This window comes from Pinus tabuliformis, chromosome 3_1, assembly GCF_031772625.1.
Source record: "Pinus tabuliformis cultivar Carrire ecotype Pingquan chromosome 3_1, CPIR1, whole genome shotgun sequence".
Lineage (NCBI taxonomy): Eukaryota > Viridiplantae > Streptophyta > Pinopsida > Pinales > Pinaceae > Pinus > Pinus tabuliformis.
The window spans coordinates 672,551,684-672,566,786 of NC_142301.1; the positions used below are offsets into that span (position 1 = coordinate 672,551,684).

Consider the following 15,103-nt stretch of genomic DNA (forward strand, 5'->3'; position numbering starts at 1 on the left):
ACCAATGGCACCATTTTATTTACCTTTCAAAAAGATGAACAGGACCTAAACTTATCCACATTATAAGCCAGCAGCTGTAATCTACAGTAAAGAATGTCAATTGAACAAACCTGTCCTCCAAAATGAAAATGATAGCACTTCTAATTTCCAAGGAGTAAAGGCCCAAGAGCCATATCTAGACAATATGAAACTAAAATAAATGAACTCACAATACTTGGCACTCTAGCATGTATCACCAAGCATGTGAAGAGCCCAGAATAAAAGAAATAGTTCATTATAAAGAAAACACCTCTACTGTCAAGAACTATCCTCATCTACTATTTTAATTGCAAATATGAATATGAAATGCATGAGACATAAAATTCCCATAGATTCCAGGGATTTGTGGTGTTGGACGTGTGTTATTTCTGAAGGAAAACCATAGTTTTTGTTTCAAAGCTGCATTGGCAGAAGGTACCAACTACTGGGCAGAGTTGAGTGCATTTTCGATACTAGAAAATTTAACAATAAAGAAAGGTACTGCTGAAATCCAGATACTGGGAGATTCATAGCTAGTCATCAACTGGGTAAATGATAAAAAACAATATGCAGATTTTGACCCTATCAAAACTAATAGAAAGAATTAAAGAGGTGAATGAAAATTTCCCTAATAGGTTGTTGTAAACATCGACCTATCTAAAGTGAGAAACGTGTTTCTTGATAAAAAAAGTTGTTGGTTGAATCATAAAACCCAAAACAAAGAGCAGTGGACCACGTACTTGAATACTCTTTGTCCATACAACAGAGAACAGTTCTATTAAGATATAACTAAACATGCCAGATATAAGTAAAGATATATACAATGAAAGTATTCGTTGGCTTCTAAGCATATGTACAATAAAAGCATTATGTAGAGATGTAATTGAGAATGAGTCGCTAATCATATATGCATGCTGGGCCATGGCATCGGCAACACCAGTTAGTGTTTATTGTGGTGCCATATTGTGCGAGTTGTTCCTGCAGTTGATGTCGCATCTGCCTGTGTGCATCCCTTTCATGGATGTGAATTGTAATCTTAAGTAGTTTCCTTATATTCTTTAACAACGTAATTGTTGGGCGCAAACGGTAAAGTGGCATGGATTGTTGTGGGAGGATCCTTGTCTGCATATCTTGTAATGTAAGTTCTTGTTGTTGGATTTCTTCGCAACACTCGTACAACTGTCGTAGGTAGCATGTATTCATACCTGTTGGCATCCAAAAAGTAAACACTGTAACTGACAATGAATATGTTTGACGAATTTGTTTGAATATTCGAAATAAATTAAACGATTCCAAATGAGTATAAAATCATATGAAATTAAATGTAATAGCAAGAAATCTATGTGAAACTTTGTTATGTAGTGAGTGGTGTTTACCATGTGGGTAATTCTGGAAGGCAGGTTGTATGATTGGCTAAAGTGTATTATCCTGGATAGATTTTGATGCAAGGAATGACTCCTCTTGCTGTCTACGCTTAAGATATGGATTCTTGTGCATTTGTGCAATGCGGGAAAATGGGAATGCTGGATTGATGTGTATGTCCGCTAGTGACCGCACTCTTGAAATTGCAGTGAATGTTAGCCCTTGGCGTTCTCTGGTGCCGATGTCCACTGTTGCTTTGTCTAATGTCATTCCTTGTGACTTGTGTATCGTTAAAGCCCATGCCATTTGAAGTGGTATCTGACGGCGTGCACCCCTTGTGATGGGAGGAATGGGTACATATGTTGGGTGTGAAATGTCCCACGGTGTTCCTCTGTATTGTTGAAAGTCAACAACCACAAAGGATGGTAATGCTGGGGGCTTTGAGCCAGTTGAATAAAATATTGAGATGACCTTCCCAAGCGTGCCATTGACAAGGCCTGCATGTACCCATAAGTTGCTTGTGAGCATAACTTTTTGTTCATTGCATAGGAGCACCTTTGCAGGTAGGTGCTCATCTTCTGTTGTAGTAGGAGTTTTCTGTCTTTGTTGTTCCGCAGAGGAAAGTGCTACTGGGATGTTCAATTGTTTGAGCATTTTCTTATTATGCAAGACAACTGCGTTGTTTGTTGCGAAGAGGTGCATGGACTCGTCGAATGTGCATTTCTCTTCATGTGTAAGAGAGGAACTTGTTCTTGATATTAGATGTTGCCAATATTCAAGTGTAGATATTCCATTCCTAAGATTTGAAAGTATTTGCCGGAAAGCAACCTGGGACGAGCTAGCTCCTTGTTGACGGAATACGGTTGAAAGTGTTATGAATATGTCGAAGCTGCGCCAAAGTGCAGTGTCGCGCGATGTCCCAGCATATAAAGGAATGTCTTTTACAGGTGGTAGTTGGCCTAAATCTCCGACAAGGATAATTGAGCGATTACCAAATGGTGTATTCCGATGAAGAGGGAATGCCTCTCTTAGAAGATTGCCAATGCGAGAAAGCATTTTTGGACCAATGAAGCTCATTTCGTCAATGAGGATGTATTCTACATGACGGAGTTGCTCTTGCAGGTGTAGGAGCGGCTGCCCTTCGAGAGATGCATTGTATGGATAGGGATATGAAGGGCAGAATGAATTGTGAGGGCATTTATGTTGAAAGTTGCAACGCCGGTTGGTGCAAGTAACAATAAAGGGTTCTTGTTGGCTGGTGAGTTTTCCAAAAATGCTTGGTGAAGGCATTTAATCAAATGGGATTTTCCTGTGCCAGCTGTTCCTTGTACGATGATCTTCCGTGGGGATTTTGGCGAAGGGGTTTTGAAGTGTGAAAAAACAGCGGTGAAAGCTATGCTTTGGGTGGGGGATAATGTATGCTCATGGGGAAGGTTGGAAAATGAATGATGTTGGTGTTGAATGGGTGAGCGGTTAAATTCAATGAAATTGATGGCAGTTTCTTGCAAGGGGGGAGGGACAGTATTTTGTGACCAATTGTGGTTGACATCGAAGTCGCGGTAGCCAATCATGTCGAGGTCATCAATTGCAATATCGTAACCTGGGTGTAGTTGAGAGAGGATTTGCCATTCATTCATCTGAATGGAATCAGGGGGGGTGGGTGGGGTAGGTTGATCTTCAGTAGGTGGGCTTTGTGGGTTTTCGGGTTCGCGATGGACATGCCATGATGTATATGCACCCTTTTTTTGTTCCCAGTGTGCAATAATTTCTGCATCAGTTGTACCGATATCATCAGGGAGTGTTCGGAAGGGGAAATACAAGAGTAATTCACTCCAACAGAAGGTGGCATAAGAAGGATTAGTAGAGGAAGGAATGACATTGTAATGGGGCAAGACATGTACAATCATTGGGGGGAATATGTGTTTCCAGGGGTTTCTTCTCCGCTGGGCAGAATATGACCACGAGCGAGCAGCTTCAAGGAGGGGCAGTGCTTCTAGTGAGGCAGGCATGTTCATATACGCAACGATAAAGTTGGGTGTCGAACCAGGATTTTCAGTATCTTGCGAAACACGTTTGAAAACAGCCCTGTTGACATTCAAAGAACGGAATGTACGGCTGCAAAGAGAGAGAGGTAGCTTTTGTAACATATGGCATATTTCTTGTGCACCAATGTCTCTATCTGCAATGGTTTCTGTAAGGAGTTTCCGGATGACACCACTAGTAGGTGCTTCTGGAAGGGCACTTTGTGATAGTCGCGATAGCATTTGACGGTAGCTCTCAGATCTTGTCTCTGCTTTTGTTGCATATTTTGAAATATATTTCAATACAGCATGGCGAGAAAGGACTGGTTGGCAATCAACATTTGCTCTCCAAATAGACAGTAGGTCGGCGTTGTGAATATTCAATCTTTCATCATTGCGAGCAGGGACATAGGTTTTATGACCCTTATCATCAATGAAAAGTGAAGAAGTGGACTTCAATTCCCACGGTACTCCATATCGGCAGCTAATCACATTGTCTTTCTTACGAAGACAGGAAGATTCATGACACTTTGTATGACGTTGAACGCAATTGACAAGCTCTCTGTAGTCTTCAAATTGATTGGATGTGAATATTGCTGCTGTGTCAAGGAGACACGGGTTATGAATTGTTGACTGGTGAAGCGGAATAGTTCGGTGTTCTGCTTGCCGTGGATTCCAAGCAGTTACGTAGTGGTCGAAATATTTATGTGCATTAGCAATTTCTAATGCATTGTCCCAATCAAGTGTGTCCATGTCTGGTTCATTTTGTAGCCAAAGGAAGCCATGAATGTGTGTGGATCCTCTATGTTGCCATTCGTATCTGAATATAACATGAAGGGTACATTCAGTTAATACATGTATATGCAATGTATAAAATTAATGTAGAGGGATATGGATATCAAATAATACATGCACTAGTAGTCGGTTGCATGGAGGCCTTTTTGAAGGATTTCTTCAAGGAAAATTGTAAATCTACAATGCATATATTGGGCTGTTAGATGTGGGTTTTTTATTATGTTTTGGATTTTCCATTGGAAGGGGTTGACTGAAGTGGAATGAACACTTGTGGGCATGATCGTGTGCAAGTCATGCCATTTAGTATCAGCTGCACTGAGAGTGAAGAAAAATGTTGGGCTTCCTATTTGCGTGATCATGTCAGTCAGCTCAGATCGGCATTTGTTCCAGAAAGACCGTGTTCCTCGTAGAGCTGACCCAAACCTCATTATTTGCTCTGGCAATCTTGAATCTGGAGAGTCATGAAGACACTGGCGTAGGTCTGACACCATTGTTGGCAAGTTATTCTCAATGTACTTCTTCACGAAAATGGCTACGGTGGCGCATTAGAATGTTATAAAGATAGTAGCGAAATCTTGGGTGTTGGCCAAAGCGGTTATCATGGTAGTGAAGCAAGTGTAAAGCATATTCATGCATTTCAACTTTTGTAAGTCTTGGTTGCATGATCATTGCAATGCCTGTAGGGAAGAGTGTGGGGAATGCCATGGCAAGGAGGCCAATGGTGTTTTATTCATTTATAGCGGTTGGAGATATTGGAGGCCAATCGATAGAGCTTGTTGACTTGAATGGGTCGAGTGCAAATAGTTACAAATGTGGTCACGCTCGGTACATGAATTTGGGAGGACTGGAACGAAAGAAGAGGGTTGGATTTCTAATGGAGGTAGCATGACATCATCAGGATTATAAGTGGAATCAGTAGTGGTTTGATGGGGTTCAAAAGAGGAGGTGGTTACACTGTGGAGAAGAGAAGAAATGTCTGTAGGGAGATCTGGCAGCGTAGAAATTGTAGATGAATTCAATTGAACATCACGGTAGTAAGGGTCATATTTTATTTTGTATTCAAGGGCTGCAAGGACACGTGATTTGCAAACATAGAATTCGTAAGCCTTTTCAGATGGATTTTGCCTTTTCACAATGAGGATGTCTAAGTCAGAGAGCATCCGGGGTAAGTATTTGGCAATACTGGTGATATCTTGAGGGAAGCTAATTGTATGGCCACTATATTTATATTGACCACCACGGGAATGAGTGACTTGTAGAATGGGGTTGACACGTGCGATGAGCATTTCTTCAACTTGGGTTAATTGGTGAAGGACACAGGGTTGTTCTCCAGGGTCCATGTTGTTTAGTTCAGAAAAACGATTGGTAGATTTAGATGATGCACAACGAAAACAAGAGAGTCTATTGTGGAAGAGCTTTGTTTTCATTCCTGGGTATGCTTCCTTGCATGTTGTGCAAACATGCAAGGTAGAAAGTCCATCAATCCTTTCTCGAAAGCGACGGTGTTCTTCGTTAAGGGGAGGGTTATATTCATTTGAGGTGGGAAGGGATGTAGAGGAAGTAGTAGGGTTGTTGTGCTGTTCATAAAGTAGTCGACGTCGTGCATTTATTCGATCCTTTTGTTGTGCACAAAGAATACGCCGCCGCTTGTTTTTGTCCGCAAGTTGATTGTTTGGTGGCATATCTAAACAAGTACAAGTAGTATTTGTTAGTTTTCGTAAACAAATAGTGCATGTTTGGTATCTCATTTTATTGTGTGCACAACCATTGTGAAATTGGAACATTATATTTTGAACATAGATTTAAAATTTTTTTAGTTCAACATCGGTGAAGATAGGTAGATTAGGTAGAAGGGAAAACATGCAATTAGGAATGATATGAAACCATATGTTATTTCAGTATCTATCATTGAGAGGAGAGAAATAAGATTAAAAATATTTTGTTCCCTTTTCTTAGAAAAAATTTTGTTTGACATGTTTTAGCGATAAAATGAATAGCTTAGCAAGCAAGGGATCAATGTGTAGCATGTAGACAACGAACGACAAAGATATGTAGTGACTCGTTACATTTGTTGATATTTATATTACGTAAAATGTGAATGGCAAACATACATATGTTGGAATGAATGGAAGAGAGTATTTGCACTGAAAACTACAGGTTTCATCATAATAACATGGGTGTGTAATTTACAAAGATGAGACAATTAGTTGTGTGGAAATGTTTGTTTATGTACAAACAGGCGTGGTAGATGACGCCCTAAGAAAAAGTTCACAGGCGGCGAACAATAGGTCGTTTTGAAGCGGACAGTGCTTGAATTTCAGTGAGGGATTCCTTGCATGCATAGGCATATTGAATTTCCTCTGAATTGATCAGTATTGGTTGCAAGCGTTGAACACCGTTGAAGTAATATGTTTTAATGGAAAGTGTTAGCTGGAAGCGGTGCCCTATAATCCGGCCACAAATTTCCTGTAGATCAGTTGGTTCGATAGAAAGTAGGAACAGGTCTTTAGCCGTGATGCCCATGAGCTCGTTCCCTGCATCATTGAAAACTATGACGTTCTGTAGATTCCCGGTGTGGTCATGTAGCTCAAATTTAAGTTTGTAAAGGTAGTCACATTCTGGGAAGTCACCGTTACATTTTGTACAATGCCAAAGATTGTTAGAATGCTCCACAACCTTCTTCATGCATTGTTTTCCATTGAAATCTAGTGGACATGCTAGAAAGTAGAAGTCATCCATATGAAGAGCAGTAATTGTTGCTCGAACTGAAACCCAGATTGCTTTATCAGAGGGCTGCATGCCAGCAATCTCATGAAACGTCTTTCGTGGCAGGGCACGTTTCGAAGCAACACCATAGTTTCTACTCAAAGATGGAGAAGAAGAGCTATAGCCGGTTTCACAGAACCATGCATGTAGTTGCTGAGTTTCTTCAACCTGTGGATTTATTATGAGAGTGCTCGTTGGTATCGTCCCTATTGTGGTGCCATTAAATTCAGACACGCGGCCTCCTTTGATTGCAAGAATTGGTGGGTTGTCGAAAGAGTAGAATTCAGAAAGATGTTGTCCGATATAGTCACAGTGTTCTCCCCATAATGTTACATCAATGCTAAAACCCGACCTGTCCTTTAGTATGAGTGTTTTCCTTAATGTCTCACTTCCATATTTTCGGCGAATTGTTGATGCAGGTGACGTGGAAGTAACAACACCAATGACATCTACATTTGTATTTGGAGGTGCATTTTTTACGTCAGCAATATTCTTGAAGTGAAAGCTCTGGTAGGGAAACGTTGGATCATCTGCAGGACATGGATTGATAGTGTAAGCAGCAGACAAGTAAATCTCCCATTTGTTCTTGAGGTGGTTGTAGTTTGGATTTGCTTCTCTCACTGTGCCATTTGATACAATGTATAGTTGCCCAACCTGAATTAGATTGTAAAGAGATTCGGCCAGTTCAGCAAATGCAGAAAGGTGGATCTCTTCCTTATCACGGTTGATAAGGTCAAATCCGAAAACTTTTCCTGAGCCTCGCACATTGTTGTATGACTTCAATGATGTCTTCGCAGATGCTCTACCTTGGATAGACCAATACTTTCGGTAAGGGTTGAGTGCCGTGAATGGAATTGTTGTAGCTGTTGCCGTAGTTGGTGGGGTAACTGAAGAGGGCAAGGTAGCTTCAGCTGATGAAGAGCTAAATTGGGATGAACCCGCCTGTGCATGTTGCAACGTCGATGTGTCCTTCATCAACGCTGTTGTGCGCTTCACAACTTCAAGCTCAACGACTCGGATGGACCTTATGTAAACAAGTAAGAAATGAATTAATAAAGATTCCATTTTCCTTCTTTTGATGCAAAAAACGGCTAGGCGGGAAAAAGTAAAAGAGGGTGATTTCAAACAGTGGGCCTTACGAGGAGTTTTGGAGCACTGTGCAAGCTGCTTTTTTGAGTAGAATTATTGATCCAATTTGGATGTCTCCAGAGACAACTTGTGGGCCATATGCGAATGGTAGCAAATTCTTATGTTGATGTGCTCCATCAGATAGAGTAATGTGGAAGTGCGAGGATGTTGTTTTCAATGAGGTAACGGAACCTACATCGATTATTTGAAGTAGTGGTTGGAGCTCGGTGCAACCATTCAGCAATAGAGGAATGGCATTGGGTGTCAAGGTTGTCTCCATAATAGAACAAGAGGTTTCTTTTTCCCGTGAGGGGAGTACCTGCAATTCATCAATTTCAGCACAATACAGAATTCTAGTCAAAGAAGATGTGACATGAATGGGGAATCTAATCTAAGAAGGCTAACTGTTGATGGTGAAACAATAATAAGGGCACAACCTACACGGGGAGGAGAATAACCTCTCATATTAATGACTGAAGGTAATCCACGTTAACTAAATGCTTGTTATTTGATTCAGGGAAAAGCTACATATTGTTGGAATTTAGAAGCACCTTAAGCGGCTCAAAAATGCTTATAGTTTTACAGTACCGGCAAAACATCAATGAAATAGGAAAATTTCTCAGCCTATCCTAATACTGATCCTACACATTAAGAGATGTTGTCCAATCAAGGCATTTGCCATGTATTTCACTCACTTAATTTACCCTTTCCAGACCCTTTTAAAAGGCTGACTGGACTCCATATGGCTTTGTAATAATTTATGATATATTAAGTATCATGTGAACAATGCACAATTTTTTTTTCTTTAATATGATATATTCGGGTGTACTCACTGTGCTTGTGCATTTCTGCACATTTTAGGGATGTTGAAAAGGAGGCATTGCATATAGTGAACACGCTCTTCAAACACCATGTATAGCTATTGAATCTGAAAGTTCACACAGTCCTTCAGTCCAGGCATATAGAAGAACTATCAGAAACAGGACCCTGAAAACAGCGGCCAGACCATACCAGCAATCAGATTCCATCAGTCACATAACAGTGGCCAGATTGCGGACTATCATGGGCAGTTTCTATTTATTTGCAGACTGACCAATCGACCTAAATGCAGCGATCTGCAAAAGAGGAGTAATTCAATTCCCATTTTCTTCAGGGAAAAGCTACATATTGTTGGAATTCAGAAGCACCTTAAGCGGCTCAAAAATGCCTATAGTCTTGCAGTACCGGCAAAACATCAATGAAATAGGAAAATTTCTCAGCCAATCCTAACACTGATCCTACACATTAAGAGATGTTGTTCAATCAAAGCATTTGCCATGTATTTCACTCACTTAATATACCCTTTCCAGACCATTCTAAAAGGCTGACTGGACTCCATATGGCTGTGTAATAATTTATGATATATTAAGTATCATGTGAACAATGCACAATTTTTTTTTTCTTTAATATGCTATATGCGGGTGTACTCACTGTGCTTGTGAATTTTTTCACATTTTAGGGATGTTGAAAAGCAGGCATTGCATATAGTGAAGACGCTCTTCAAAGACCATGTATAGCTATTGAATCTGAAAGTTCACACAGTCCTTCAGTCCAGGCATATAGAACTATCAGAAACAAGACCCTGAAAATAGCGGCCAGACCATACCAACAATCAGATTCCATCAGTCACATAACAGTGGCCAGATTGCGGACTATCATGGGTAGTTTCTATTTATTTGCAGCCTGACCAATCCACCTAAATGCAGCGATCTGCAAAAGAGGAGTAATTCAATTCCCATTTTCTTTTTGTACAAAGTTAAGAAGATCGAAATGGAGTATGATGTCAAAGGAGAAAGAATGTGGGCAGTTTGAATATAATTTTAGCCTTACCAACCCATGTAATTTCATGACCGGAAACGAAAGGCTTTGAATGACCTCACCTAATACCTATCCTTAGGTGTCGAATTGTTAGTATGACCTCACCTCCTAACTATCCTTAGGTGTGGAATTGTTAGTATGTCAGTTTCTCCCTCCACAAATGATGCAAAGAAGGCCCTTCAAGATGCCACATCCAGCCTTTAAAGGCCTCCCAAGCGCTCCTTTCCTCCACAAAACCAGTAAGTACAATCTCTATGTATCCTCCAAAATGGGTAAGTGGACTTTCAAAGTTTTTTGTTGTCACATCCGTAGAACTCATGAACAAATTTGAAATTTCCAAAGGGGCCAACCCCAAGTCTCACATGCACAGGTCGGCCCAATTCATATTTAATAAACAGATCAGCCCAGTTAGATGATACAAACCTCAAAGGTCTAGAGAAACCATCTGGATGAAAAGAACAGTTTACATAGATTACTAAGCATGGTCTAGTACAATGGTCACACTTTTGACTAACCATGATACATAATACAAATCATCACGATGACACAACTGATCATGGAACCATGGGCTCTAACATTATCTAGAAATATGCATGAGATAGGCTCAAATGTTGGAAGAAATTTAGCGAAGAAAGTACACTAAAGTGAAAATGAAAGGTAAAAGTGTTGAATTCCAGCATTCTACAATTCAAATAGAACCCTCAATAGCGCATAAAATAAGGGCCACTGTGAAATATTAAGCTTCTTTCCTCCTTCATTCAAACAGGAAAGCAATATATATGTCTCCATAAAGGATGAAACTTAAGGATCCTTTCATCAGCAGTAGTTTTTCTTCTAGTCAAAGCCCTAAAACCTTGTGATTCAGCCACTGGCCCATCAACTTATCAACCAAAAACTTTTGAACAAATAAAAGAGCCTTACTCCTGGGAAATGGAATAGTTATTTTCTTTGACACTTCTAATAACTTCATGAGGAAACATACTCCTGGGAAATGGAATAGTTATTTTCTTTGACACTTCTAATAACTTCATGAGGAAACATACTCTCTCTGGTTTATGAGCTCCATGCTGAAAAAAACAAGAATGGCTTGGACGATCTTACCAACAAAGTTTCCTCGCCAATGGAAGATATTTCAAGTACCAAACAGAAGCTTGCTATGCAACTTCTAGAGACAGTGATCCCAAATCTCTGCAGGGGAAACATTATCACCAAAATTAATCCATAAATATCTGACAAACTCCACTTGCTTAATCCTTTCCCATGGCCTCACCAAACAGTCAAGGGTGACCTCATCTCCTACAATCTGGAAATCAGTTTTGAGATCACTCACTTATAACTGCACCCAAGGCTTTACCGAATTATTTTAGAAAAGCCAGTGTTCCTTCAACAAAATCTGGTGTAAGCTGGGCAGAAGGAACAAAGTACTAATATCGTGTTTGCTAATAGAGCTCAACAACTCCACAAGATACCGACAGGACTCAATAGACCCATCTTTTGGGGGAATGCCGAAGATAAAAAACACCTCCTATATAACGAATATGCAAGTTTTAAAACTTGCAAATCAGGGGCATGCCAGTCAACATTCTGATGGCGGACAATCTTCCGCCTTAAGATAATATTTTTTGATAGCTTGGCATCACAATGATATAATTACAACAACAAGCACTGGATTTAAATTGCAGGCTGGTTTTTGCTACAACCAAGAATTAACTTGAAGGGCTTTGCAAATTTACCACGTTGCAGGGCATGAATTTCAGTTACTAGTTTCAATAACAGTGTGCCTGGAAAACTTCCAGGACGACTTCAAAAGCAAAATGAATTCACACAGGCATGATGGGCATTAACCACAAAACAATTTGTCGCAATTCATTATAAAGCTGATGGGCATTACAACATTATTGTGGAACAAAAAAATTTCATATATAAATAAACATCCAAAGACTAAGAAAGAAGCCATGAACAAACTTGCTTGGAGCGATCACCTCTGTCACGGCTAAACTTGCAGGTAATCTTCAGGGCGTCAGGGATTTAGGGTAAAAATTGACCACGTGATGAAAGCTACCTGCAGCGAGTTGGCAGCAGGGGTCAAAACCCTACCTGTAGTGGAGAAAGTCGCCTCTCTTCATAACCAAAAAAGACGCAGCAGCAATACTTGCATTCAACAGACCGATGGATAGAATGAATGAAAGGAAAATGAACACAGAAATAGCGATCACCTCTATCACAGGGAAAAATGGGTTGATGAACTTTTCCTTGCGCTTGCAAAATGTGAGGACTGTCTTCAGGGCGTCAGGCTGTCAAAGAAACTGGAAAACAAACCGTGAATCACAGACTGCTCTAACATCCAAAGGAACCCCAGAACAGTTAGACGACGCCGCCATTCCCTCGTAGAACATAAATATCCACGACGCCTGTTCTGCTCTATTTTGACGCCACTCCCTCGCAGAACCGTCCCGCTCTACCTGTCACACGAAACTGAAAAACCCCTGGTTTTGCCATGCGGAATCCGATGCCACGTGTCAGTCTGAGGGCCTCGTTTTGCCATTCGGAATCCGATGCCACGTGTCAGTGTGAGGGACAAAGGGACGACGAAAGTCCCTTTCAAAGGAAGGCCTATCGGCCTAAATATGGCTTAACAAACATAAAAGTTTTAATAAAGTGGATTAAGATATTTAAAATACTAATTGATGGAGAGTAAGTTTTTATTAAATTTATTTGGAGAAGAATAAAATGTTTAAAATTATCTCGAGAAGAATAAAACGTTGAAAATATCGTTTAATTAATTTTTTATCTTTTATTTTTAATTTAAAAAAGTGAAGGGGTTAAAAATATTATTAAATTAAATTAATATTTGTATATTTTTTCATTAAATATTATAATTCCATGTAACAGCTTCGCATTTTTATGACATTAAAAAGGAGATGAACTTATTTTATTTTTCCTTTATTTTTAATATAGGGAAAATATAATAAAATATTTTGAAAATTAAGCTTATTATTTATTATTTTATTTTAGTAATATTATAGTTATATTATATATTTTAATTTTAATTTTATTAGAATGAAATTTGTAATTTGATTTTAATATTTAATTTATAATAAATTTAAATTTAAATAATAAAAAAATATATTATTTTTAAATATATAATAAATTTAAAATTATTAATATATATTTATATGATAGAGTTTAAATGTTTTTTTTAACTGAAATTAAATACAAATATTTATAGTAGAATTTTAATTTTTTATTATTTAAATTATATTTGAATATATAAATAAATTTAATATTTTTTTTCAATATTTAAATTATATAAATATGTATTAATTTTAATGAAATTTAAGATTAATACATATTTACATTAATATTTTAATTTTTATTTATTTAATTTTTATTTCTTTTGTAAGTTTGGTAGATCCTTTCTTTTTTTATTAAATATAAGAAAGTTATATCTGCATATGACTAGTTAGGTGGCCTCAACTTGGCCAAAGAGAAATTAAGTCTTTTGTCCACCTAATCGCACGATAAGCCATCCAATAGCAAAAAATGATAAGACTTTCTACCCAAGTTATATAAGTCTGTATATCATGACTGTGTCCACACACTATTTGCCTATGAACATATAAAACATCATGTTGAAAATTAAAAGCTAACCGCATATATACTAATCAAAATTGAAACCAAATATCATCCTATTCATCTCCCTCGACAGAAGTAGATTTGATCGGGGTCGGGTCCTTAACATTGGAACCAGGAAGCATTGTTTGCGAGAGAAGGCAGGGGAGGTGATCCTCAATTCGGCGTAGGCATCCATCTTATTTTTGTAGTTGGAACTGAAGTTTCTGGAAGTCCTGCTTGTAGTTGGGGAAGTCTTGTACCATTGTCGCCATACTCACTGAAATATGTTCCAAGGCCTTACCCAAGAGACTTTTCATGGTCCAATACAAATACAAAGTTTGTTTGAATTGGGTCACTTTCCCGCGGGTATGCCTAGGATCTGGTACCGTCACTCACTAATCCTCCATCTCAATATCTGTCAAGCCTGCCTGGCAGTTCAAATTTGCTTCCCACTCCTCAATCAAGCTTTTGATTTCTTGATTGATTCCTTCACGATAAGCATTGGCTACATCGTTAATGATGTTGGCTACCGACTTACAGCCACTTGTTCTTCCACTTGAGGAATTGGGTTGTTCCTCCTGCACTATCACCCGAGGCCTCCTACCACGACCCCTAGCATTCACAACCCTCGCTATCACAACCAGCTCACAGTGCCCAGTGAAAAGTTGGGTGTAGCCAAATGCCTGAACAAGTGGTAGCCCGAGCCCAGAAGCCCTTCGCTTCCTAGTGAACCTACCTCCCTGCGCACCTGCAATGGGAGAATGAAACAATAATTGGCATAATAAAAAATGTTGAATCTCCATCAGTCTCAGCCCATGCATCATATCAAGGCCTTCCATTCCACACAGGAATTCAATTTCCTTACCCCATAGCCAATTTGCATAATAGCTAGAAATAGAGTTTAAGAGACCACCATGACCAACAGCAACAACATTATAATAATCACCAAACCTAGAATGGTGTAGACCCTCAACTATAACCCCGCGGACCTCCACAAAGGCCATGGGTGCAAAACATAGCAAGACAAACAATAAGATCTTTATAGTGATGGGACCACCAGTTATGCAGGGGGTAAAACATCCCCTCAAACCCATAAATTACAGTAAAACAGACCCTACAGGAAGAGTTGAAGACAACCCAACCCCAAACCCCAGGGTCTTCCAAGCAAACCAGATAGCAGCATTCCCCAGGGTTGGCGCCACAATCATGCATCCCATATAACCTCATTTGAGAGAGAAGAAATGTTGAATCTCTACCAGTCTTAACCCATGCATATTATCGAAACCTTCCATTCCACACAGGAATTCAATTTCCTTACCCCATAGCCAATTTGTATAGTAGTCAGAAACTGAGTTTAAGGGACCACCATGACCAACAACAACAACATTATAATAATCACAAAACCCAAAACGGTGTGCCCTCAACATAGCAAGACAGACAACAAGATATTTACAATGACAGGACCACCAGTTATGCAAGGGGTAAAACATCCTCTCAACCACATAAATTATAGTAAAACAGACCCTACAAGTAGAGCTGAA

The 15,103-nt window shown here is 39.2% G+C and overlaps 2 protein-coding genes across 2 annotated transcripts; both read right to left on the reverse strand.

Annotated features, from left to right (window-relative positions):
• Positions 1 to 2,477: 2,477 nt before the first annotated feature.
• LOC149188883 (uncharacterized) lies at positions 2,478 to 4,154 on the reverse strand. The gene has a single exon (XM_089410072.1). The coding sequence runs from the start codon at positions 4,152 to 4,154 to the stop codon at positions 2,478 to 2,480; it is 1,677 nt and encodes a 558-aa protein (XP_089266198.1).
• A 2,310-nt stretch (positions 4,155 to 6,464) lies between these two features.
• LOC149188884 (replication protein A 70 kDa DNA-binding subunit A-like) lies at positions 6,465 to 13,834 on the reverse strand. Its single transcript, XM_089410073.1, has 4 exons — positions 13,823 to 13,834; positions 12,267 to 12,409; positions 6,911 to 7,986; positions 6,465 to 6,730 (listed from the first exon to the last, which is right to left on the reverse strand). The coding sequence occupies exons 1-4, from the start codon at positions 13,832 to 13,834 to the stop codon at positions 6,465 to 6,467; spliced, it is 1,497 nt and encodes a 498-aa protein (XP_089266199.1).
• Between the last annotated feature and the right edge of the window lie 1,269 nt (positions 13,835 to 15,103).